At 32.7% G+C, this 24,199-nt stretch overlaps 1 protein-coding gene across 1 annotated transcript in view; it reads left to right on the forward strand.

The window, feature by feature from the left end:
• Positions 1 to 389: 389 nt before the first annotated feature.
• LOC148279011 (uncharacterized) overlaps positions 390 to 24,199 on the forward strand; it is a gene marked incomplete at its 5' end in the record, with an annotated part of 41,309 nt that continues 17,499 nt past the window's right edge. The window contains 2 exons of the mRNA XM_088230573.1: positions 390 to 466; positions 12,034 to 12,335. Of these exons, the coding sequence (XP_088086699.1) occupies positions 390 to 466; positions 12,034 to 12,335 (379 nt within the window). The remainder of the gene's footprint in view (positions 467 to 12,033; positions 12,336 to 24,199) is intronic.

Below are 24,199 nucleotides of genomic sequence, written 5' to 3' on the forward strand. Positions count from 1 at the left end.
TGTGGGAAGACATCGCTCGGCTAAGAGAGTGTTAACAGACGCGGGTCTAAGAGGGTGAGTGCGGTGAGGGTGGTCGCAAAGGGAACATAGTCAATAGAGGCGAGGGGTGGTTGAATGTGTGATTATTAATTAGATTGTTTTCAGATAACACTGATAACAAAGTTTTATTTTCATAATAATTTATAATGAAGTGTTACGAAGTGAATGCCGATTCAATTAAAAATAAATTTAAATTTAAAAATTTGGGTTTCGTTTTTTGTAATATTTACAGTGCAGTGTTTTGAAACCGCAGTTTTAATGTTGAAATGAAATACCATTTGGGCATAGAATATTTGTTCCATGGACTCATTCGTTTCTATAATAAATAGTTTTTTTTTCTTTTATTACAGTTCCCCTCGGAGGATCAGTGCGGGTGAATCCACTCCCCCACGCGGCATCCCTTAGTCATCTCGATGTCTCGACTCAGGTAAGACCTATGTTCGATTAATTTGTCATTAATATTATTTTATTAGAAGAAACTTCTTATTTAACTAATTGTAGAATATTGAGTAAAATTAAAACTAAGTTGTTCAGTTACAAAGCATTGAATGCTCTCCCAGCAGAAAGGCGAAACTGTGAGAGTTAAAAGATGTTTCGAAATTTTAAAACCACTCAGTAGGGAAATATCTTTTTTTTTATAATTTTAAATTAAAAAGAGTAAATGGTGCACTTAAATTGACCTTGGCAAATAAATGTTTGTCACAAGAGGCAAAATTGGCAGTTCACAACGGAGTCCTGGTTCCGTCCCTGATGTATGGGAGCGAAGTTTGGACTTGGAAAAACAGGGATGAAAGTAGGCTGAATGCTGTCGAAATGCGATCTCTCAGGCGAATGTGTGATAAAACTATGTACGATAGATGCACAAATGTTGAGATCCGTACATTATGTAAGGCTGAGACAAGCATTATCGACAAAATCAAGAAAGGACCTCTGCGCTGGTTTGGACATGTAGAACGAATGAACAGCGAAAGAACGGCTAAGAATATTTACAATGCGAATGCTGATGGATGCAGAAATAGAGGAAGACCGAGAAAGACATGGCATGACCAAATCCAACAAATACTTAAAGATGGACATGTAAAAAGTCGGAATAATCGGCGCGCGTGCATGAGAAGATGTATGAATGTAGAGGAAGCGAGATCTGTATGCAAAGATAGAGTTTTGTGGCGTTTTATCCTCTCTGTCTACTCTTACGGGGAAACGGCGTGATGGTTTGTTTGTTTGTTTGTTCTATCAACTATTGTCGAGTTAAAAGAAAAATGAGCATAAACAAAATATTTCAATTTATAATCTAAGATTCCGGCGAAGACGTTTTATTGCATTGGCCACGCCCCTACACATTTTAGTTGAATTTCGAACTTTTTTTGTGACTTTTAAAATTTTAGTACAACGTCGTCGCGAATCTTGACGTCACAAATGTCAAGGACAAACATGTCATATTTTTTTTGTCATGTTTTTTAACAATTTCAATTGAAAAATTATCATGATAACATTTCTCCAAAATATTCGTATTGATTTTGATACAACAATAAATTTTTCTAAATCCATTTCGCGTGTTTTTGGTAATATTTTCCTATTCTTTAAATCATTTGAATTAATCCGTAGCATGTCAAAAAAAAATAATTAATTGATGTTTCATTAAAAAGTATTTCTTAAATTTCAAAAATGAAGTACCCTGTTTACGTGTTATAATAAACTATTATTTTTTTAATACAAGACTTTACTTAATTTTAAATTCAGTATAGTGCGTAAAATTAAAACGACCTTAAAAAAGGCTTTTTATCATGATCATTATTCCGTTTCCGCACCTATACTGATGAAAACTAATGGTTATGATGGTTTAGATAAATATTAAAAATAACACAATGTATTATTAGGTTCCACAATTAATTTTTATTCTCTGTTCTAAATTGGGGCGTATCTGGATTATTTTTGTTACATATAAGGTTGTTTGAATGAACGAGGTGTATAGAAATACCTCGTCCCGGGAGTGAAAATTTTAAAATGGATTATATTGTTGTATAGTTCTGAAAATAGGTGTCTCAGAAGAATCTTGAGTATACGGTGGTTTAATTTTGTGAGGAATTAGATAATAAGAGAACGAACCGCAGCAAACTCCGGTAACAACTGTCGTCAAGCGGAGGCGATGCGTTTGGCTAAGCTATATACTGCGGATGCCTCCTGAGAGCCTTAACCACGCTTGCCTACTTCACAAGGCATCAGGTTCTCGACATCCACTGCTGACAGTTCGCCAGCAGCTTATTTCAAAACTTCGGGACGAGAACCTGGCGTGGGAGGAGGCAAAGGAGTTGGCGGTTGACACAGATGCATGAAGGCTCTTTGTGGATACCATATGGTCCAGCTAAGAAGTGGACGTAGATTGATGATGATGATGTTGTTGGGAAGGAAGGTTGCACAAAACCACTAACCTGCTGATGATGAGGCGTGACGTATGCTGGAGCCTGGTGGAGAATTGGTGGTCTCACGAGATGTCTAGATGGACGCTAGCACAGCTTGCTGGTTGAATGTTGTTTGTTGGGAGCTCTTGACTAATTAGATTTTAGTTTTATTATTATTTTTTATTTTTATATGGGAGTTACTTTATTATTTACCTTGCTTAGAATATACAAGGTTTATATTAAAAAAGGGTATTTTTCTGCAATTATTTTTTTTTTTAAATTTAACTAAACTGCTCAAATCAGGAGGGATATACTTATGTGGGCCAATCAGGAACTTCTTAGCATTTGCTCATGTGGAGAGGAAACCACTTACAACTCTTCAGGAGAAGCCGGCCTGTTTGCAGTAGTTAACAGGCCTTCCGTTCCACTAAAGGAGTGTTCGGCATTTTGTTCCTTATGGCGTTTGTTTAGCACTTCTAAAATAATGTCTTTTTTCCGGTACTCACATGTAGAATTATTGTTACGTAGAGTGCGTTAAGAGATGGAAAAGACAGGTAGGTAGATACAGATTTGGTTGAGAGTTGGTCCAAACAAAGTTGGTCTTACGCTTCAGGTGCCAGACCAAGAACATTGAAATATTGCAGTGTAGAATCTCTTTTAAAATAAATATTTTACGTCCACCCTTCCAGGAATCGAACCCAGGACCTCAAGACACAACGAGGTAGATTTGACATCCCTCGATTTCCCTTTTCAGGATTTGTACTTGATAGGTGTTCATATATGTTTCAAAATAAAATGCTTATAACTTTTTTAAATTTTCAATTGCATAATTCATGTCGTCATTACGTTTGTTGATTAGAATTTTAGTTTAGTATTTGCGTCAGAATATTTTATAATGTAATTTATTTTTGCGAGCTAGATTTTTGTAATGAATTCATGTATTTCTCTGTTTTCTGAAGCTTATTTCCAGGAAAAGGTTTTTTTTCATATCTCAGGAACTCTTTGATCTTCTTCTAAGGTTTTTGTCTCCTTAACATTACATGATTGCATGAATATGAATAAACACTCTTTATCCATTGAGATGCGTAATATTGTGCGTGATTGTAATTTGCCATTTCAACGGACTTGGAATTAATATTGATACTTATATTATTTGCTTCTAAAAAAATATTTTCTACTGAGTGAAAGTTCAATAATGACCAGCTTAAAGAGTGTTGACACTTTTTTATGTTTAATATCATCCGACTGAAAAAATGATAACAAATATTAACACGACTGTAAAATGAATAAAAAAAACTTATAAAATCTCTAATATAGTTTTTGGGAAAATATGTCATTTAAAAACTATATTTGCTGAATCACTTAGTTTTTATTCTTGAATTACTTTGTGTCTTGAATTAAAATATCGTTTATGACATTTGCGATAGGGGAATTATATTTTCTACTAAATTATTGTTATTTTTATTATTATTATGAATCATTTAACATGCACATCTTTGTGTATTTGAAATAAATCAAATATAATAAAACTATATCCTATCCCTTACTATCCCAAAAAATTCACGCATTACGGTGCTGTGTTATTATTTAACATGCCAAAAATTAGAGATTTAAATCGGAAAATGTCATAATCATAGGCAATTTCTTCAATTATTTATGCTTGAAGTCAAAAGTGATAATGTTTATAATCTCATTGCTACAAACATAAAAACATTAAAAAAACCACTAACCCATGCTCGCGGCACGGGTGAAAGAACCGCCCCTGACGAAGGTCAGATAGCTACTAACTGGAATCTGGGAGAAGTACTAGAAACTTTGTGGTTCGCACTCGGGATGCCTGAAATTTTCTCCCGAATATACCTGTTTTTTTATAAATTAAACGTAAAGAGTGAGTGCGACAATCATATATTAAGATAAGATGTAAGATCATTATTTTATTAATAAAAAAAATGTACAACAAAGGAATATCGAAAATCGATCATTCATAATATTTATGGAGATATTAAAGTTACTGAATGCAACGTGTTCTAGTAACTTATCATCAGAAAGGGATAGTTATAAGAAAAATAAGATTTTTTAAAATATGAACTGACTTTCACGACTATCAAGAATGAGCGGTGGAATAATTTTTAAATAATTTTTCATGTTTAGCATTAACTTTTGGTCGGACATTTTACTTAATGTTATTAAATATTTGTATATAACCACTTGCCGCACTTGACTTTTCTATGTCAACCAACTTCGAAACGTACCCGTTCTTTGTCAGGACACCAATCGAACCAACCTGCAAAACCCACTATACACCTTCATCATTAGTTGTTGCACAAAAATTTAAAACAACGTGCCGTGCATTTAATAGGCAACCCTTCATCTCACCCTCTGTTTTCAAGTATTTCTCCCACAGTATCAAACATTTTCATAAATTAATCAGTGCTTGCAAGGGTTGCCTTCTAAATGCATGGCATTTTGGTTTTATATTTTTGTAAAACAACCATGGTAAAGGTGGACAGTGGGTTTTGCATTTTGGTTTATTTAAATTAATTTAATAGAGTTTTAAGTTTTACGTTTTTTGCAGATTCAGGGTTACATTATATTTTACATTATCAATTAGTTAAATGTTATTTACATTCAAAGCATTAACTTTGTAGTAAAAAAAAGACTTATAAATTATACTTAAAACTTTCCTACCATATTCTCTTTCCGAGTATCTGATATGCCTCTTAAATAGATCATAAGCAGGTTTTTATTTTTACAAAAAACAATTAACAATTTTTTTTAAATGAAACGATATATTATATACTACAACAACCCAAAAAGCCCATTTGCGGTGATGAATTACCACTCAGATCACCCAGGAGTAAGGAAAATCTAGTTAAATTTTTGTGTTTCCACCGGAAATCCAGCTCGGAACCTTTTGAACGTGAGTCAAGCGTCTTAACCACTACATTGTTTTGTAATATTAGCCAGAAACAGATTTTTTTTCGAAAACCTTACAATTTTTTAATACGTTGAACATAATTGATCTCAAAATTTAAATTACGAAATATGGTAACAAAATAATAATATAATTTATAGAGAAAGCACATATCATTTTAACATAAGTGTATTCATCGACTTTTATGGAAAACACCGCTTTGGAAAGTATTTTTTCGCAACATATCTCATAATAAAAATAAAATGGACGGCGCGGCGCCATGAAATATACCTATTTTTGTCCTTGCTTTCTTGAATCTACGTCAATATTAAGATGATTTTATTGAAACGAAGGGGTGTTTGTGAAAATGCGTAATTCATTCAGAAGTCGTCCCTTTGACCCTTAGACCTTTTTAAGCAGATTTATTCAGATTGATAAACCTTCAAAGCTTTCTACTAACTTGATCATAGACGCTTACTTGAAAAATAACGGATTACTTCTTCACCAAGCAGGAAAAAAAGAAATTCAAAACATTTCCTTTATTTATTTTTTTCAATTTCACTTAAATATTATTTCTATATTTTTGTACCACACTGAAAAAAGAACCGTAATTACAGTGGTAATTTTTTTTATAGATTAGTATATCAAAACTTGAGGCAATGGAATGTATTTTTTTGTTATCTCTCTGGAAATTGAATCCAGTGCGACTGTAATTTTTTTATTTTATGTAGAATATTTAAAAAAAAAAAAAAATGCTTCACTAGCACTGAGCAAAATCTTTGTCAAGTGAATTATTAAAGAACATTATTTTGACCAGTAACTGGATGGATACATAAGAAAACTTAATAAAAATATAGAGATAAGTATTTTTTTTTTACATCACAAACAATATTCACCCAAAAATTGGTAACAAAAGTATCAATACCTAATTAACTTTCAGTGCAAACATAAAAAAAGCACACCAAATAAACTTTTATCACAAATATACGACTATAAAATATATTGTACGTTTATTTTATAATGTATTTTTCACTTCATATGTACCTACAATGCATTAAATCAATTTATTTTAGTAAAAGATTAAAAAAAATACTACTTATACTCGTACTTGTAATAAAAATTATCTCAGAAAAATTCATTGAGCACGGTATACCTTATTAACTTTTCGCAAAAATATTTTTGCTACATGAAAATTAAGGATATCAATTTTGCGCTTCATGTGGTAGTATGGTAACAGTAAAATATTGCTCTGGAAAACCACATTTTAAAAATCAGTTTAAATTTGTCTTGAATCGAACGCCAATGCAAATATAATTTGCGAAGTCTCCAATAACTATTTAATGAGGTAAACATATTTCCACTTGATTTTTTTTTTTTTTGGGTTTTTAACTGAGAGTAGTCATCGATTCGTTTAGATGTTAATTGCTTTTTTTTGAGTCTTTACTTTTGAAACTATACATTAAAATTTAATTTTATTTTCCAAAAAAATATATTTAAACGTCCTGGCCTAATATTCTTAACGGAATTCCGCGCAAAGAGATCGCTCTGTTAGTGTGTATTTAGTACGTAAATCCGCGTAAAAATGCGTTCTCTGCGAGCAATTTTGCGATCCGAATACCACCCCTGTGTACGTATTCTGATGGGAAGTTAAAATTTATCTTCAATTTTATCTACAAAGTAAAATTGAGTTTTCTGTATGAAAAATAGAATAAATATACAATTTTTTTTCCAAACATGTTTAATTACCATTTACCGACAAAGATATTTCGAATTTCCACACAGATAGTTACATTTTCGTACATAAATATCAATATTAGATTATTCCGTTTTAGTATATACTGATGATGATAGCCGTTCATAATCGCGGCCCTGATATACAAACTGTATAAACCAAAAAAAATTAATCGGTTGCCAAGACATTTAAGTAAAGAATATTACATAAAAGAGTACAGACCAAAAAAAAATATTGCATACAAATAAAGTAATATAATTCATGGTTTTCATGCGTTGAAAATATTTCATTATTTATTGTAAATTTAGACAATATTTGAGTTAGACCAAGGGTTTGTACACAAAAAACTGGATTTTAACCCCTCGGGAGTCATTAAGATTGACAAATTACAACAGGGATGGAGAATACCTCAAAGAAGGGAATGTGTAAGTCCAGGCATTTACAAAGCTCATGACCTGTTATTGGCTGGTTTTCAGGCGTTGCCTAGTATGTGAAATAATTCAGTCAGATGAATCTCTTCCCAACAATAAAAATTTCAGCTTTTTAATTTCACTAAAATCAACAAATGGAAGAATGAAAGAAATATATATGTTCAAACATAGGTAAAATGGTGAATGTTACAAAGTGCGTAAAGTGGTATTTTCCATCGCTGTTGTAATTTGTAAAATTTAGACATTTAAAGTTACAACAGTTGGCCTCTACTGCTACGATTAAATTTGTACAATGAAAACAACACTGCAATTATTTTTGTTGTGACCTTTACAAATCCCTCCCTAATCGTTCAAAGTTAATACTAGCGGATATTTATTGTCCTTCAGCCTCCATCTATTGTGTCCAGTTAACCCCCGAGTAACGGCGAATGTCCGTATTTAGACGCTCGGCCCCTCTTGGCCGTGCCGTGTCCAAGTAACCCCGTCCCCCGAAGGCAACGCCGACGCGACGAGAAGAATCTCGAACGGAATCTGGATTAAATACTTAATCTACCAGGACTTGAACCTATATTACGAATTCTCGAGATTGTTTCGCGGATTACTCTAGTGTTAAACTAAAACAGAAGAAAATTTATTTCGTTTTTGCTAGATTTTTCAAAATTTCACATTGTTGCTAACAGTTTATTCGCGAATTTAATTTATATTGTTTAAAGGTATAAACCGCTAAACCTCTGTTTAAAAGACTCATCAGCAGGTAAGAAAGAGAAGATATGGAAGGAAGAAATAAAATCACACCACCGCAAACAGATTAATTGAGAAAAAAAAATCTTGGATTTTTTTCTTGACGTTCGACGCCGGTTTCATAGATGCCTCATGATCCTGCTCCACAGAGCATGTCAAATAACCTTTTATTTAAATATGCTCACATCTTTTCGAAAGATAGAACTCACCGACATGGCAATTTTCTTATCTCTTGTTGCTCTGATATAATAACTGTTTCTTGGTATATGTTTTTTTCAAATTATGTTGTTTACAATATGTAACATATGATTATTCTTTTTTTATATTAATTTAATGAACTGTTTATTTAATGACTTGTTTATAAACAAATTCATGGAGGTTTATTTAGTTACCTGTCCATTGGTTTAAATAAAAAATAAATATTTAAGAAAATATGATATTGTGTTTGTTCATCATTTCATGCTCTCTAGTTGAGCAAATGGTATCCATAAATAGCCTCTAAGACTCTCTGTTGGCGTGCATTATTAAAATTAAACTATTTATCTAACTCGTTCTCTGGTAGTGGTTACCGTATTTTCCTATCATGCAAAAGGTCTCTGGTTATACCCCTTTATCAAATATTTAACTCTTCTGATAAGATAGGGCACCTGAAGCGTAAGACTGATATTTATTTTAACTATGTTTTTTTCATGGCCTTGATGAATTAATTTTGGTAGATGTCTAAATCAGGGTGTCTTTAACTTTTAAAAGACTGGTAAAAAATCCCTTTGCGCGCGGTGATATAACATCGTGTTACCACTAGTAAAACACGGAAAAATCTAAAGTCGAAACATTTGAAAAAATAAACCATGGAAACGACTGTTTTATAATTTCTTTTCCAAAATTTGTACAAATAAACATAAAATTTAGCCTTGTTATGGAGAAATAAATTTAAAATTATAAATACCCCGCTCATATTACGCGCATGCGTCCCCCATCACTGTCATCAACCGACTGAAGACTGAATCTGTTTTACACAACACCCTCCACAGAATAGCGTCTCGGTCTTCCTTGTTATGAGTTCTATCTTCGTGCTCTCTCTTATACAGAAGTGTTGCTAAATTATCGGACATTTATTATTCGTGAAGCAAGAACAAAAATTTTTTGTTTTACATTTAGCATAGTTATATAAATTTTACTTTCCAGATCCGGTGTGAAAATGTCCATTTAAAAATTACAAAAAATACGAGTTTACAATTTCAAAAAAATAAGAGAGATATATCGAGTCATGTGTCCTACGTTGCCTAATGTGACATCACAGCCACACAAGAGTGAAAACAGAGCATTTTTCACAGAAAAACGTTGTAAAGGGTGTTCTGCGTGACCAATTGTATAATGGCTGGTGAAAGGGACAAAACGGCTCTGGTTTTCACGATATCAAATTTGAAAGTGTACCAAATTCTTTTTTATTCTTTTTTGGGTCAAATAAAAATTCAATTGATACATCTCATTAGAACTTATAAAATGAAAACGTTTTTACCTATTGTACCTTGAACCCTCAGAGATAGGATACTAAATGAACAGATTCACCGAACGTGCAATGTAGAGGATATTGTGAGATGGAGTAGGCAGAGAAGATGATTTTGGGGAGACTACGGTGAGCGGATGGACCCGGCAAAAATTTCTAAGATTGTAATGCATGAGATCCCAGAAAAAAGCCGACTACTAAATAAGTGGAGGAAAAGTTGGACGTCTGCATTGCAAAATCAAGAATAATATCCTTTCAAACAGATTGCAAGATCTATAGAGAGAAGAAGAAGAAGTTTTAAGATACAAATAAATAAAAAAAGGAAACGGATTGAAATATGGTTTGGTCAAATATTAAGAAATACCAAGTTTTTGTCGGCCTTGCGGTGTAATGGTCATCGCGTTTGCCTACCATGCAAGAGGTCTTGGGTTCAATTCACGACATAGTTGACATAAAATGCTTAGTCAAAAAGGTATTTTTACACTAGAATATTTCATAGTCTCTGGACTGGCACCTGAAGCGTGAAATAGAACTTCTTTTTACCAGCATGTAACAAAAACACATCAAGGTACACTGCGATTGGTGCACCAGTGCAGTGCCTTATGCACCATTTGGTTCAGAAATGGAATGATAATGAAAACGAAGTTTTGCAACAACATACAAGCAAGTTATAATCTGAAATCGAGATACGACGCATTTGTTGTATCAGTGTGTTGCACTATGAACCATTTATTGCGGATAAGGAAATTGTGATAATTTTAAAGTCTTTACACAATGTTAAGTATTTTTTTGTTCGTGACAAAGAACAGAAAACGAATTAAGAATTTTGCATATTTATGGAGAAGTAAGTTTTATAACTCACATAAAGCTATCGGTTCCACAACATAAATTGTCTTCCGAAGCGCTCGACTTTGTATCCTGTATTTCGTTCCTTTTTGCCATAAAACGTGCCATCAAATTTTGAATACTGACTCTGGTACAACAGTTGATGGGTTTTGAGCTTAATTGTACAACAAAAAGCACTATGTTGGGTTGTACTGTCATTATAACCCTATTTTCAAAGTATCAAAATAGATGATTGATTAATAGCGTAAGGGGCTTATGACTTCTAAAAAGGGGTCAAATCATTTTTTAGGATTTATATATAATACTTATTGTAATATATTATGTAAATAGGATGTCTATAGCTTTTTTATCGAAATTCAAGTCATATTCCATAAAACACTATGCGTTCAACAATGTTCGAGTATGTCCAAATGCTTGCAGACTGGCAGGATTTTCTCCTTAGGGAGTTTTTCATATTTAAATACGTTGTAACAGAAGCCGAAAACATTTTTGAGAAGGAAATTTGAAAGTCTAGGCTTTTACAGGGCTGGTTTAGGTGGCCACTTTACACGCTGTGTAACATTCACCATTCTGCTCAAGTTTAAACATCCACATTTTCTCAACTCTTCCATCTGTTGGCTTTTGTGAAGTAAATGAGCTGAAACCTTTATCATGTGGGTGAGTGTGTTTCCCTCTCTGTTGCAGCATATTTCGATATAAATAACTCCCTAGGGAGAAAATCCAGCCTGTCTGCAAGCATTTAAACTTGCTCAAACATTGAATCAACTACCTGGTCAAAGAAGAAGTATAAAAATCGGAAAATTGTTTTCAGGCGTTGCCTAGTAGGTGTTTTAGTTCAGCCGGATGAATTTCAAACACATGATAAAGGTTTCAGCTCCTTTACTTTACAAATGGAACAGTTAAGGAAAAGTGGATGCTTAAACATGGGCAGAATGGTGAATGTTACACAGTATGTCAAGTGGCCACTTAAACCAGCCAATGACAGGTCATAAGCCTTGTAAATGCCTAGACTTCCATATTCCCTTTTCAAAAACGTTTTCCCTCTCTGTTCCAACGTGTTTAGATAAAAAGACGTGTTTTTTTTTTACAATCAACGGAAAAAGCGAAAATAATGAGACGGATTAATACTTTCAGAATATTGCCATGAAAACCCTACCAAAAAGTCTATAGATGTCAGTTATGAGGAAATTAAAAATAATGTGAAAGCATTTCCTGCTTCGACTACATATGATACAACTTTTGAAAACTGAGGAGATGTGGAAATCACTATTGTGAGGCAAAATAGTGAATGAAGACCTGACTAATCCCTTCAACCTGCCAAAAACTGATCATTATTCAACCATGTTAATTCATTGTCTTCAATATTTATGTCTATTAAAATTTCACTTTCGTTATTTTTTTAACTGTCTGTGTATTTTTCGCAGGCGGATATCGTGCACCTAGCGACGAGCTACGAGTCCGAGGACGAGAACATGGGACGCAGGCACCAGCGCGGGGGCGGCTCCGGCAGCGGGGCCTCCTCCGTGTCCGGGGCGCCGGGGACCACCCGCCGGCCCGGGGCCGGGGCCCCCACCACGCTCTACTCCAAGCAAGAGTTCCGTGAGCAGTACTGCATCACCAGCAAGCAGCTGGACCTCTTTGAGCTGGAGCGTTCTAGGAAGGAACGGTTTTTTGGGTGCCTTTCGCACTACAATATCGAGAGTCCTTGCTCCAGGACCGGAAGCAGGTGAGATATGTTTTTTTTGTTTCTTACCGTTTTATCGTTAGAGCCATCGTCATTATCATAATCGTCATTGTAGTCGTCATTGCTAGGATTATCATAATTAACATCATCATCAACGTCATCACTACCGTCATCATCAGCATAATCATAATCATTACCACCATCATCCCTCCATGAATATTATCATTTGCATCATCGTCATTATCACCACCACCACCATCGTCATCATCATCATCATATATCTGTCGATCCCTTTCCACATCTAACGGTATATAGGGCACTGCATTGGTACACTAATCGCAGCGTATCTTGATATTTTTTTTGTTACACGCTGGTAAAAAAAAAATTGACGCTTCAGGTGCCAGTCCAGGGACTATGAAATATTCCAGTGTAAAAATACATTTAAATATATTATTCCATGTCAACCATGTCATGAATTGAACCTGAGACCCCTTGCATGGTAAGCAAACGCAATGACCACTAGACCACGAGGCGGACACATCATCTTAATTCCCATTTCCTTTCGTTATGATGAATACGGTATTAAAGCAGCGCATCGATCGTTTCTTTTTTAATGAGTCTTTCACCTAGATACTTCGAATACAGTAATATTGCAGAAAAAAAACCTATTTGGGAATCGGATTCAAAACCTTTAAAATGTTACCCTAATGCAGAGGTCGGCAAACTGCGGCTCGCGAGTCGCATGCGGCTCCTTAGCCACTTGACTGCGGCTCACACAGCGCAAGTTTTTCTTTTATTCAATTTATTCCGTTTAGCGGTTCTAAAGACAAAAATTCGGAATGGAGAAATATTACTTTTTTAACATTTTTAATGTAATAAAAATCTATGAAATACTGCCCAGTTAAAAAAAATATTTTTTGCTAATTATTAGTTGCATAAAAAAAACTTTTAAATTTGTAACTTTGAATTACTGCAAAAGGGGTCATTCCATTGGCCACGCCCCTAATACGTCACGATTCATGTTAATTTGTTCCTACCACTGAAATTTGTGTGGAACAATTTCATTAATTTTGGCGTCATAACGACCAAGGCCAAACACGTCGCGTTTTTCTACTAACATATTTTTATTGAATTTCTTTTTTACATTTATCTATGAAAACATTTCTCTACAATATCCATATTGATTTCGAAAATACAATTAGTTATTCTAAATCCATTCCGTATATTTTTATCGTTAATTGTAGTTTGTGATTTTTCCCTATTATTGTTAGTGAAAGTTCCAACACGTGGCGAGAATATTGCAAATGCTGTTATTAAATGCATGGAAAAACATCATATTAAACTCAATAAAAGTTGTTTCAATGATGCAAATGAGGCAAAATGTTATTTTTCTTAATGTTTTGAAGTTAAAAATTTATCACGACATACTTTGTTACCATTGCATCATTCATCAACAACCGCTTCGTACGCGGACATTTCCAGAAGAAATGTTTTAATGATCAATATTGTCATGAGAATTTTAGCTAAAGCTTTTTATCATCGCCAATTTAAAGAATTTATAGTTGAAATGTAGAGCAAAAACGCATGTTTTCTGCTGCTTATGCACGTACTTTATTATTAACGTATGTTGCATTACAAAAGAAACAGTTTAATACATTAAGGAATTTGGTTCTCAAACGAAATCTTAATTGTTAAACTGCTAATCTTTGGCTCTTTTGACTATTGAACTTGCCGACCACTGCCCTAATGCATTTGCTATTACTTTATGAAGCAGACGGAATAATGTTAGCAAAATACATTTATTTTTTTTTATTTTAAATGTTATTGTTTTTTTCAAAATAAAACATAGCATTACCAGGTAAAATAACATTTTATTTACGTTCTGAAGGCTATTTTTTTTTTAACTATGAGTTTTACGGAAATCTGTGACCTGCCTACTATTTCATTCATGTATAGCACCTCGGGGACATTCTCACAAAAACAGTGCATTGTTTGTAGTTTATAGCTCGATAATAGCATAATTTATTAATGCACTGCCGTTTAGAATTTCCAGGTCAGCGTATTATTTTATGCAACTGTCATTTTTATCATGAGTTAGAGACCTTTAACGTTTTCAGCCAACTATTAAAAATGTTCATTTCCATTCCATATTTTTACACATTTTTTTTTTTACATTTATCACTACTATTACTACTACTATCACACCACTTCCAAGTAGGAGTAGGCAGAGATGATGGACCACCACACACTTCTATCCTGACATACATTTCTAGCTTCTTTCACATTCAAACATCTTGTCATACATGCCTTTCAGCTGTGTCCGCTTTTAACATGACCGGATTTGAGATTAAGATTTATTTAATCATGCCATATGTTTTTTGGTTATCCATGTCCTACGTTACCGTTTGTTTTCGTGATGTATACCTATTTTATCATTTTTTCGTTTTGCATGGCCAAACCATCTAAGCGACCTTTTCCTAATCTTTTTAATTACACCTATCTCAGATTTTGACTTTCGCCTGATTTCATCATTCGTAACCCTGCCATACATTGATCTCCCACACATTGGTCTAGAAGACCGCACTTCGACCGCGTTTACTCTGCTTTCATCCTTCCTCTGCCAGTTACATGTTTTACTTAAACATACAAGAGTTACTAGATACTCCACCCTGATGCTGCAAAAAAAATATAAAAAAATACAACCTTCGGTCAAAGAGAATTGGCCTACTACTCGGTTAAAGTATACAATCTACTTCCATTATCCATAAGGACAATTAGTTAGTTTTCACAATATAAAATTGCTATTAAGAAATGGGTAGTGGAGGTGGGTTGCACTCGGATTGATGAGTGGATCACGCCAAATAGGTAAAATGTGTGTACTGTTAATGAAATTTATTCTATTGGTCTATATAAATTGGTTATGTTTTTTTATGAATATTTTAGTTTTTTATTGTTTATTATGTTAATGATAATTAAGTTGATTAGATTGATTACGTTTTTTTATTGTTATTATTATGTTTACTTTTTTAAATAGCTAATCATAGTTATGTTTCACATTTTGTAAAATGTTTCCCGTGGCACGGGACATCTCAGTGAGGGAACATTATTCTATAAAAAAAAATACAAACAATGTTAAAGTATAAATAAATATGCGTGTTGGAACTAAAACCCCTTTTGGGCACTGCCAGTCAAGCTTTGATCGATATATTTTTATTAACAATTACTGTGTTAAGTGCGCCGTTAATTTTGTTGCCCGCATTCACTCTCCTTTCAACACCGTTTTTTTACTTTTTCGTCTCTTGAAAACATGCTTCTCCGATCATTTGACAAATTATTTTGTGAATAAATAAGAACGGGTGTTTTATCCAGTTTGGTTTGTGAAAGGAAAACTAGAATCCATCAAAATTTCCCTCGGTAACTACTCTATAGTTTAAAATTCTGTTTTTATAAGGTTTCGTGTATCACAAAGACGTGCGAGGCAATTTGATTAATCAGGCAAACCTTTTTTACTGATCTACGAGTATTCTTCTCTATCAACTTTTTTTATTTTTTTTTCACAGGGGTACTTGATATTTTATCATTTTCGGAGATCCTAATGGACTTAATATTTTATTTAAAATCGATATACCTAAATAAGTTGAATAAATGTTTTCTAACGGGTTGCAGTTTATTTGAAGATTGCAGAAAAACTGTGGTCATCGTAGTTGTTGAGATATTAATTATTTAAATGCTATTTGCAACGCCGCCCCCGCGGCGTTTACGCCGCGCGTCGGTTACATCACAGGAACAGGGGCGGTTAAAAAAAAAAATCGTTTGTAAATCTGAGCAACGCATCTATGTAGTTTCATATAAATTATTTTGTAAGATCTATCTTACTTTAGTCGCGACAATCATGTTCCTGACAACGTGTTCAAATTTAATATTTCAATAGCCGTCAGAACTTCGCGTTAACTAATCAATCGAAATCTGAACGATTACTTATTGTCTTCGAATTTCGTACCGAATTTGCTTGACTTCAAGATCTTACGAAAGTTTATTTTAATTTAGATAACAGAAAGTGCCAGCAACTAATACTATTACAAATTTGATTTTGATCTCTTGACAGAAATGAGAAATAAGTGATTCAAACAGTTCTAAATTGAAGACCTTGTTTTAAAAATCTTAAATGTCACAAGCCAACATTTTTTTAAGGAGAGTGTTTCAACTGAATTCCACGATTCTGATATTTTTCTTGTCTTTTATTCTAACAAAATCATAGATATACTTTAAATACACTGAATAAAAATTGTCTCCTTTCTTTTCCCTTCTCTATGATTACCGAATAGAGCTTCTCCCCACTATCAGTGGCGCTATTACAGGCCTTGTCAAATATACAGATCAGGTGGCTTCCAAAAAGAATTTCAAATTTTTTAAATGTTTTGAAATCATTTCGGTGAATTGATTCAATCAATTTAACGCCGGTCATTGAAAAATTCATTACCCTCTTTTCTCAGTCCAATGAAGTGCACAGTATGTACTTTTGGATTACCTTATTTCAGCACAAAGATGCTTAGGCTACCAGATTACAGAGAGCTCCTTAGGGCAGCTTTTTTCATTTGGCAACCACTAATTTTTCCGCATATGTGAGCACCGCCAAGGAGACGTATGTCCTTAAATGCGGCGTGCGGTATGTGGTGGCTGTTTTGCGTTGTGTGAGTTTATTAAAATGTCTTATATAAAATAACACAAAATATCTTTAAGAAGTTAGTAAACTAAAATATTTGGGTGTAATGATTGATTCCAAACTTACATTTTATCAAAATCTTAAGATGGCAACGAAAAAGATTTGCAAAAAAAATAATTTTCTGAAGAATTAGAAGATTTGCTGATAAGGATTCATGCAAATTTAGTTATAATACAATTTTTGAATCCCATATTAACCACTGTAGCAGCAAATTATTTTTATCAAACCATAAAAATTTGAACAAACTAACCGTACTTTAAAACAAAGCTTTAAAATTTTTGAAATAAAACAGATACACAAGTATAAATTAAGGTCAGCATTTGATTCAGACATAGGAAAACTTGTCAAAATACGGCACTGCCCAAACACTAGGTTTGGAGATCGTGCTTTTTTCATTGCTGGCCCCTCTGCCTGGAACCAATTGCCTTCAAGCTTGTTAATCATCGACAGTCCCAGTCAGTTCAGATCCCAACTTAAATGTGTCTTTAGTTTATCATTCCCTAAATTTAAAATTAGAACATATAATATATTTAACTTTAGCATAGTTAGAATGGACGTTAATGTTTAAAATTGTAAAGCGTCTTTAAGGTGTTTTTTTCACAAAAATGGCGCATTATAAATCATCAAAATATATCAGTATCAAAAACACTTTAAAATTCAGTTTTTCAAAGCTTCGGTATGATAAATGTATTAAGCTGTGCATCACATGTGTGATATTGTATGGTATTTGACGGCTCACTTATACGGAAATTGGATTAAAATCTCTGAACCGAAAAATTGTTCTTTCCAAAGTGGGTCATAGTTGCAGCCAATGTTACGCCAAAATTTTGATTTCATGGATGAGTTTGTACGTAAATTGTATTATATTTATATGAAATACTCTGGATTCTTCCATTTTATTTTGTTTATCATTAACCAGATCAATACCTTTATTAACTGTTTCTGAAAAAATTGGAGTAGGTACTCACTGAATAAAATTAATTTGTATTTATATTTAAATACGTTTTTTAGTTAATATCAAGAAGAAATGTTGCAGGAATAATTCAAAATATATATTTTTATACGAAAATAATATATGAAAACCAAACACACCATCACGCCATTTCCCCGTAGATTTTTGTTTGGGTTAGCAGAGAGGAAAGAACGCAATTTTGAATACCTACATAAAACCGAGGTTATATTTTTAAACCTATATTTAAGTTTAAACTTCTTAGGTCTAGACAAAAGAGAATTTAAGGTATTTGCTATCGAAACTTTTTATTAAAAATAGAGAATGACATAAATAGAGATAGTAAATGTTTTTGGGGATATATTAAAAATAATAAAAAAGATAACGCTATTCCAAAAATAATGACGTATGCTGGTAAAACTATTGAAAATTGTTAAGGCGTATGTGAATCATTCTCTAAATACTTTAATTCTGTTTTTGATAGAGAAACAGGCGTACACAGTTCATTTAATTTAGATTATACTCAACGCAATGTAATTACCGATGATAATCTAAGTAGCATTTGCATTAACAAAGACATTGTTTTAAAATACATTTGAATGCTAGATGCAAACAAAGGCCCTGGTAGTGACCGGATACCTCCAGTATTCATAATTAATTGCGCTCATGAATTGTCTCTTCCTCTTGCTCTTATTTTTAAAAAATCACTATCAGAAGGATTATTTCCTAGCAAATGGAAGGAAACAAATATTGTACCGATTCATAAAAGTGGGGATAAAAATTGCCTTGAAAATTATCGCCCAATTTCCATACTTCCAGTAGCCGATTTGGAATCCTCAATATAATACGTACAAAAATCGTATTGAACATATTCAAAATGATTTTCTTAGACAATTAGATTTCAGAAATAATGTTTCATTCTCAAGTAGGACTGAGTCAGCTAATTTTCACAAGGTTCAAAATCTCGCAACTCGGCGTACCATGTTGGATATGAGCTTTCTATACAAAATTGTTAATAACGTAATTGAAAGCCCAGAAATTGTTAGAGGCATTTCATATCGAGTCCTTGTCCGTAGAACTCGTCAATCTCTTCGACATTCCTAACTCAATGACTAATTATTTAAAAAATATCACTCTACGAAGAATACAGATTACCTATAATGACAGTTTTAGTGACATCGACATACTACATTGTAAATACCATATTTTTATCAGATCAGTTAAAGACATTTTTAATTTACCTCCTGCTTGACTTTTAACTTTTAATTTGATTTTTAATTTTATCTTTCAATTTTAACTTTTAAATTTTAATTCTTTATTTTAACTTTTAATTTAAACTTTTCATTTTAATTTTAACTTTTACTTTTAATTTTAAACATTTGATATCAACTCTTAATTTATACTTACTTACATCTACTACCTGCATCAAATAATTTAATGTTGGTTGTGATTTTTTACAATTAAATTTAAATGTTCATGGAAGCAGAGAGAGAGGGAGGAAAGTCGAGTAGCTATACAATGTCTTCTCCTTTTTATGAACTTTTTAAGTAATACTTTTATTTTTACTTTTTTAGAATTCAGTTATTTTTCCCCTCTCCTCCTGCATTCATTAGTGTGAAATCTGTAATTGATCTTACTTTTTTTAATTGTTTTTTTGTACCTTGTTTTATATAAAGACTATATGATTTCATAAATAAATAAAAAATTAAAATTAGTAAAAAACGTTTTATTAAATAGAAAATGGTTATTTTTTAATGCGAATTTCTTTTTGTTTGAAAACACCCTTATTTTTTGCGGTGTCCGTTTAATTTTACATTAAAATTGCTTTTGAGCCGTGACAAAGCGAATTTAAGTATTAAATCAAGAATACCATTACTTTTTCATAAAACACTTTATAAATCAATCCCGAGAGGGGAAATCCGGAAGCCTTATCGTAACTGAAAAATCCAATTAATTAAAAGAACCATATTCATAAAAGCGGAGTTTGAATGGCACTTTGGATAATAAAACTTTAGGTGACTTTTTGGGATGTTGGCAGACAATGTTCGTGAGAAGACTATGTAGATTTGGGAGTCAATTTTTTTTAGTAGATTTTTAAAGTGAAAATGTCAGATAGACGATACAGCACGTGAATGGAATACGGAATGAAAAAAAGTTCCCCAAAAATATACAGTGACGACTTTGAGTAAAATTTTCTGGAAATAAAATCCAAACCATGTTGTTTCGATTATTCATGTATATGAATAAATGATTGTCATCATCATCATTTCCCTATCCGCACCCAGTGGCGTATTGCTGGGTTGAACTTAGTGTAGCATCCGCTTCTGCTTACTTTTGAAAAAAGAGATCAAGTTAGGGTAGAATGGGGTTCGAACCTCCGACCTCTTTTCTGCATTTGAGTCTAATCTGATCTGAAATCTGAGTCCCCAACACTAGTCACGGAACCACAACCTGGGATTGGTTTTGATTAGAGGTATTTATTTTAATCCTTAATAAAAATAAAATTATAAACGGAAAAATAAATCACGGAAAGAGTTGGTAAGATAGACTATCATAAATAACTCAAATGCTGACTTACCAACTGTACTTCCGATCCAAATATTGCCCACAGGACAATCGGTTTATATGGTCAACCCAAAGATATGAACTTTTTACTGCCTAAATTATTTGATATTGTATGACGACTTATTTTAAGTTTAGCTTATTTTTACCCTTTGACGAAAAAACGGGCATAGTCGTGTTTTAAAACCAGTCGAAACCCATTCAATTTTGGTTTGGCCGTTTCCCAAGCGTTAGCTTTCAACGAGCCGCCACGTTGAACGTCGAGCTAACTTAATTCATTCAATCAACGGCCTAGCTGTTCAGTTGAATGTCCGCATTTAATGAACAGGCTAGCCGCCCAGTGGCAGATTTAACTGTATGGCGATGACAGATATACACGGTGTTTCTTATGCTGTGGCTTATGCCAACTACAATTTATTGTTAAAGAAATAAACAAAATAAATATATATTTTTGATAAAGTATGTATTTCTTCTATTAAACCACACGTGTAACTGTCTTTATTATTTTTTTGCGACCGACATTGACAAAAGACTTTGGTTAATTGTTATATTTTACGCTAGAGTTTTTTCCCTTTTGGTGGTTTTTCCATAACGTCTTCTCAAGTAAAGAGCTCAAATATTACTTCAGAGCAAAGAGCACTTTCCTCTACACCATAAAGAAAATGTTCTAAATGCATCTTACCCGATCGACCATATTTTGTTTGCCGGGGTATTTTATCCGTTCACTTTGAGCTCAAGGGAGAACTTAGAAATTTCTAGAATCGCTTTCCTGCACTTATTTCCCTACAGACTTGCAGTACGTATTCTTTGATCAAAGGTTTGTGCTGTATTATAAAAATATACGAGCTCTGGGTACATAACTGAGTTTATGTTGTTTGAAAATAACCTTTTTTTTCGTCTTTGTTTAAATTTTTGGTGAGGTACAATTGAACGCAGCTATGCAGAAAGCAGCCAGACATAGGATAGTGAAACTGAGATAATAGCACTTTTATGAAAAGAGTTGATATTTAAATCTATACAAGAGTTGGAATGTTTTTACTTTGACAAATGATAATCAATGGAGACATTGTTGTTTTTTTTATAATACAAAAAAAATATATATTTAACCAGTTTTAATGATTTTTAAAGTCTGACTGACCACACTACCTAAGATGTGCATTTTTCAGAAAACAGTCAGCCCTAGTAAAACACTGATGTTTGTTGCGTTGTCATATGTATTTAACGTATGATTTTGTATTTATATTACGGTACTCAATTGTAAATAATCACTTAATTAATTTGTTTCAATAACTTTTTAAAATTCTCTAATTATTTGTTTATGTTAATTTGCTATATTTGGCTGACACAACCTAAGATATGCATTTCGCAGAAAACATCCAGATCTAATATTTTATGATAGCTAATTCAAACTTTGAAAATATAAGGTGACATTTGTATTGAAATATGTTTTTTTTTTAATTTATAAAATTAAAATACATATATATTTATCAACTTTTATTTAAGAAAACAAGATTTCTGGGTGAATTAATTTTCCTATCAGCATCTATAACGTAAATAAATTCTAGTGCTGTGGGTGTTTTCAGAAAATTTAAGTATGCCGTTTTTGTGATCATTACTGTTTGAAGATGGTGATCATTACAGTTTTTGTATAAAAGCGGCCTAGCTGTTTAAGGCAGAATATAGAATCGACCTCACTGCACCCGATAACACCGATTACATTTGTGAGCAAACAACTTTAAAACGATATGATTTGGGTGTATTTTGAAAAAAAATTAAGCCAAAGCTGGATGGCATTAAGTAATCTCAAATTGTATCAAAAAAATTATCTTATTCAGTTTTTTTATTCTAGAGTATCTTATCAATTTTCCTTGAACATGAAACAAAATGAGACGGACATAATCTTTATTAGGGTGAGAATTTTTTTTTCCAAAAGTTTGTAGCTAATTCAACTCATGGCATTATAACCTGATTCTCTATTTTAATGGAAAGTTAAAATTTATCTTCAATGTTTTCTACAAAGTAAAATTAAGCTTTTTGTATGAAAAGTACAATATGTTTACAACTTTTTTTTCTTAACGTGTTCAATTACGCCTTTAAAACTACCTTCATAGAGGCTTGTAAACTGCGAGTAGTTTGGCTGTTTACGTAATTGGTCTGTGGGAGGGAAATGTCGAAGAATGCTGTTTTACACTTAATTTTTTTGTGAGTACGAAAAGTTAAGGAGTGTTGTTTTTTTACATTATTATTATGTGAGCACTGAATGTCGAAGAGTGCTGTTTTTCACGTAATTATTCTGTGAGCGTGGAATGTTAAACAGTGTTTTTTTCTAGTTACTATTATGTGAGCGAAGAATTTCATAAGGTGATTTTTTTAAGCAATTGAGGACTTTTTATTGAAATCACGAGATTTGCTTAAAACGTATTTTTTCAAGATGCGTTTTTTTGGGATTCGCGTCAAATCGCGTGAACCATCTTTGTTTTAAAAAACTACACCTTACGACTTAACCTTAAGTCAATTTAATTATGAATTTAGTTTTGTTGAGCACTAGTACCCAATTTAAATACATATACGAAAAAAATTGGTATTCCAAAACACGATATTTTATTTTGTTGGTCTTAGATATTTTTTAAGTCTTTTTTTAACGTTTTTAGTGACCTTTTTTCAGGTTATTGATGCGTCTTAACATTGCCTTTATTTATTTTTTTAACTTAACGCCATACCAGGCAAATATCGTGTTTTGAAAACATGATCTTCAATTGAACCTAGTTATGCAGATAGCAGCCAGTCCACAATTTTGAAAAAATGAGATATTAGTGCTATTGGGTGCAGTAAGGTCAGTTCTGGGTTCTGCTTAAAACAGCCAGGCCGCTTTCACACAAAAAACTGTAATAATCACCTTCTGAAAATAGGGTCGATCACAAAAACGGAATTTCTCAATTTGCAGAAAACACCTACAGCACTAGAAAAATCTTACAGTACTTTGAAAATCATAAAAACTGGTCAAGTACATAATGAGGAATTTTAGTGGTTTTTTTACATTTTTTTTTATTTTTATTTGTTAATAGACTGTTAAACTAAGTCAGAAACTTTTTTTTTTAATTTTTATATATCGTATTATCGGCGCTACGATTTTTCAAAGTTTTGCATTTCTGAAATAACTCCGCGTGTAACGTCAGAGGTTCATTTCCACTTATTCTCATTCAGTTCTTCCTAGAAAACATTTTTTGTATGAAGTTCTTCATTAGATTTGTGATTGAAATATAAACAAAAACTAATGGATTCATTGTTTATCATTTGTCAAAGTCAAAAACATTCCAACTGTTGGGTAAATTTGATTATTCACTATTTTCACAAAGGTGCCGTTATCTCAGTTTCACTTTTCTATGACTGGCGGCTTTCTGCATAACAACGTTTCATTAGCCTTTGAATGAAGAATTTCTTCGGTTGGTAATGTTTTTATGTTTTTAATCTGTAAGTGCAAAATGTCGAAGATTGCTGTTTTGCACGTAATTATTATGTGAGCGTCGAAAGTCTAAAGAGTACAATAATAAAATGGATATGAAATAAACAATGAAAAAAATGATTGAATTTAAAACATTCAGTAAGTAAGTATGAATAAATTAAATTCTCAGCTTTTTCTGTTGTACAAATAGTAGGTAGTGCAGTATTCCT

The sequence above is a fragment of the Micrasema longulum genome, unplaced genomic scaffold (assembly GCF_059751315.1).
Source record: "Micrasema longulum isolate JH-2025_06_02 unplaced genomic scaffold, ASM5975131v1 h1tg000783l, whole genome shotgun sequence".
In the NCBI taxonomy this organism is placed as follows: domain Eukaryota; kingdom Metazoa; phylum Arthropoda; class Insecta; order Trichoptera; family Brachycentridae; genus Micrasema; species Micrasema longulum.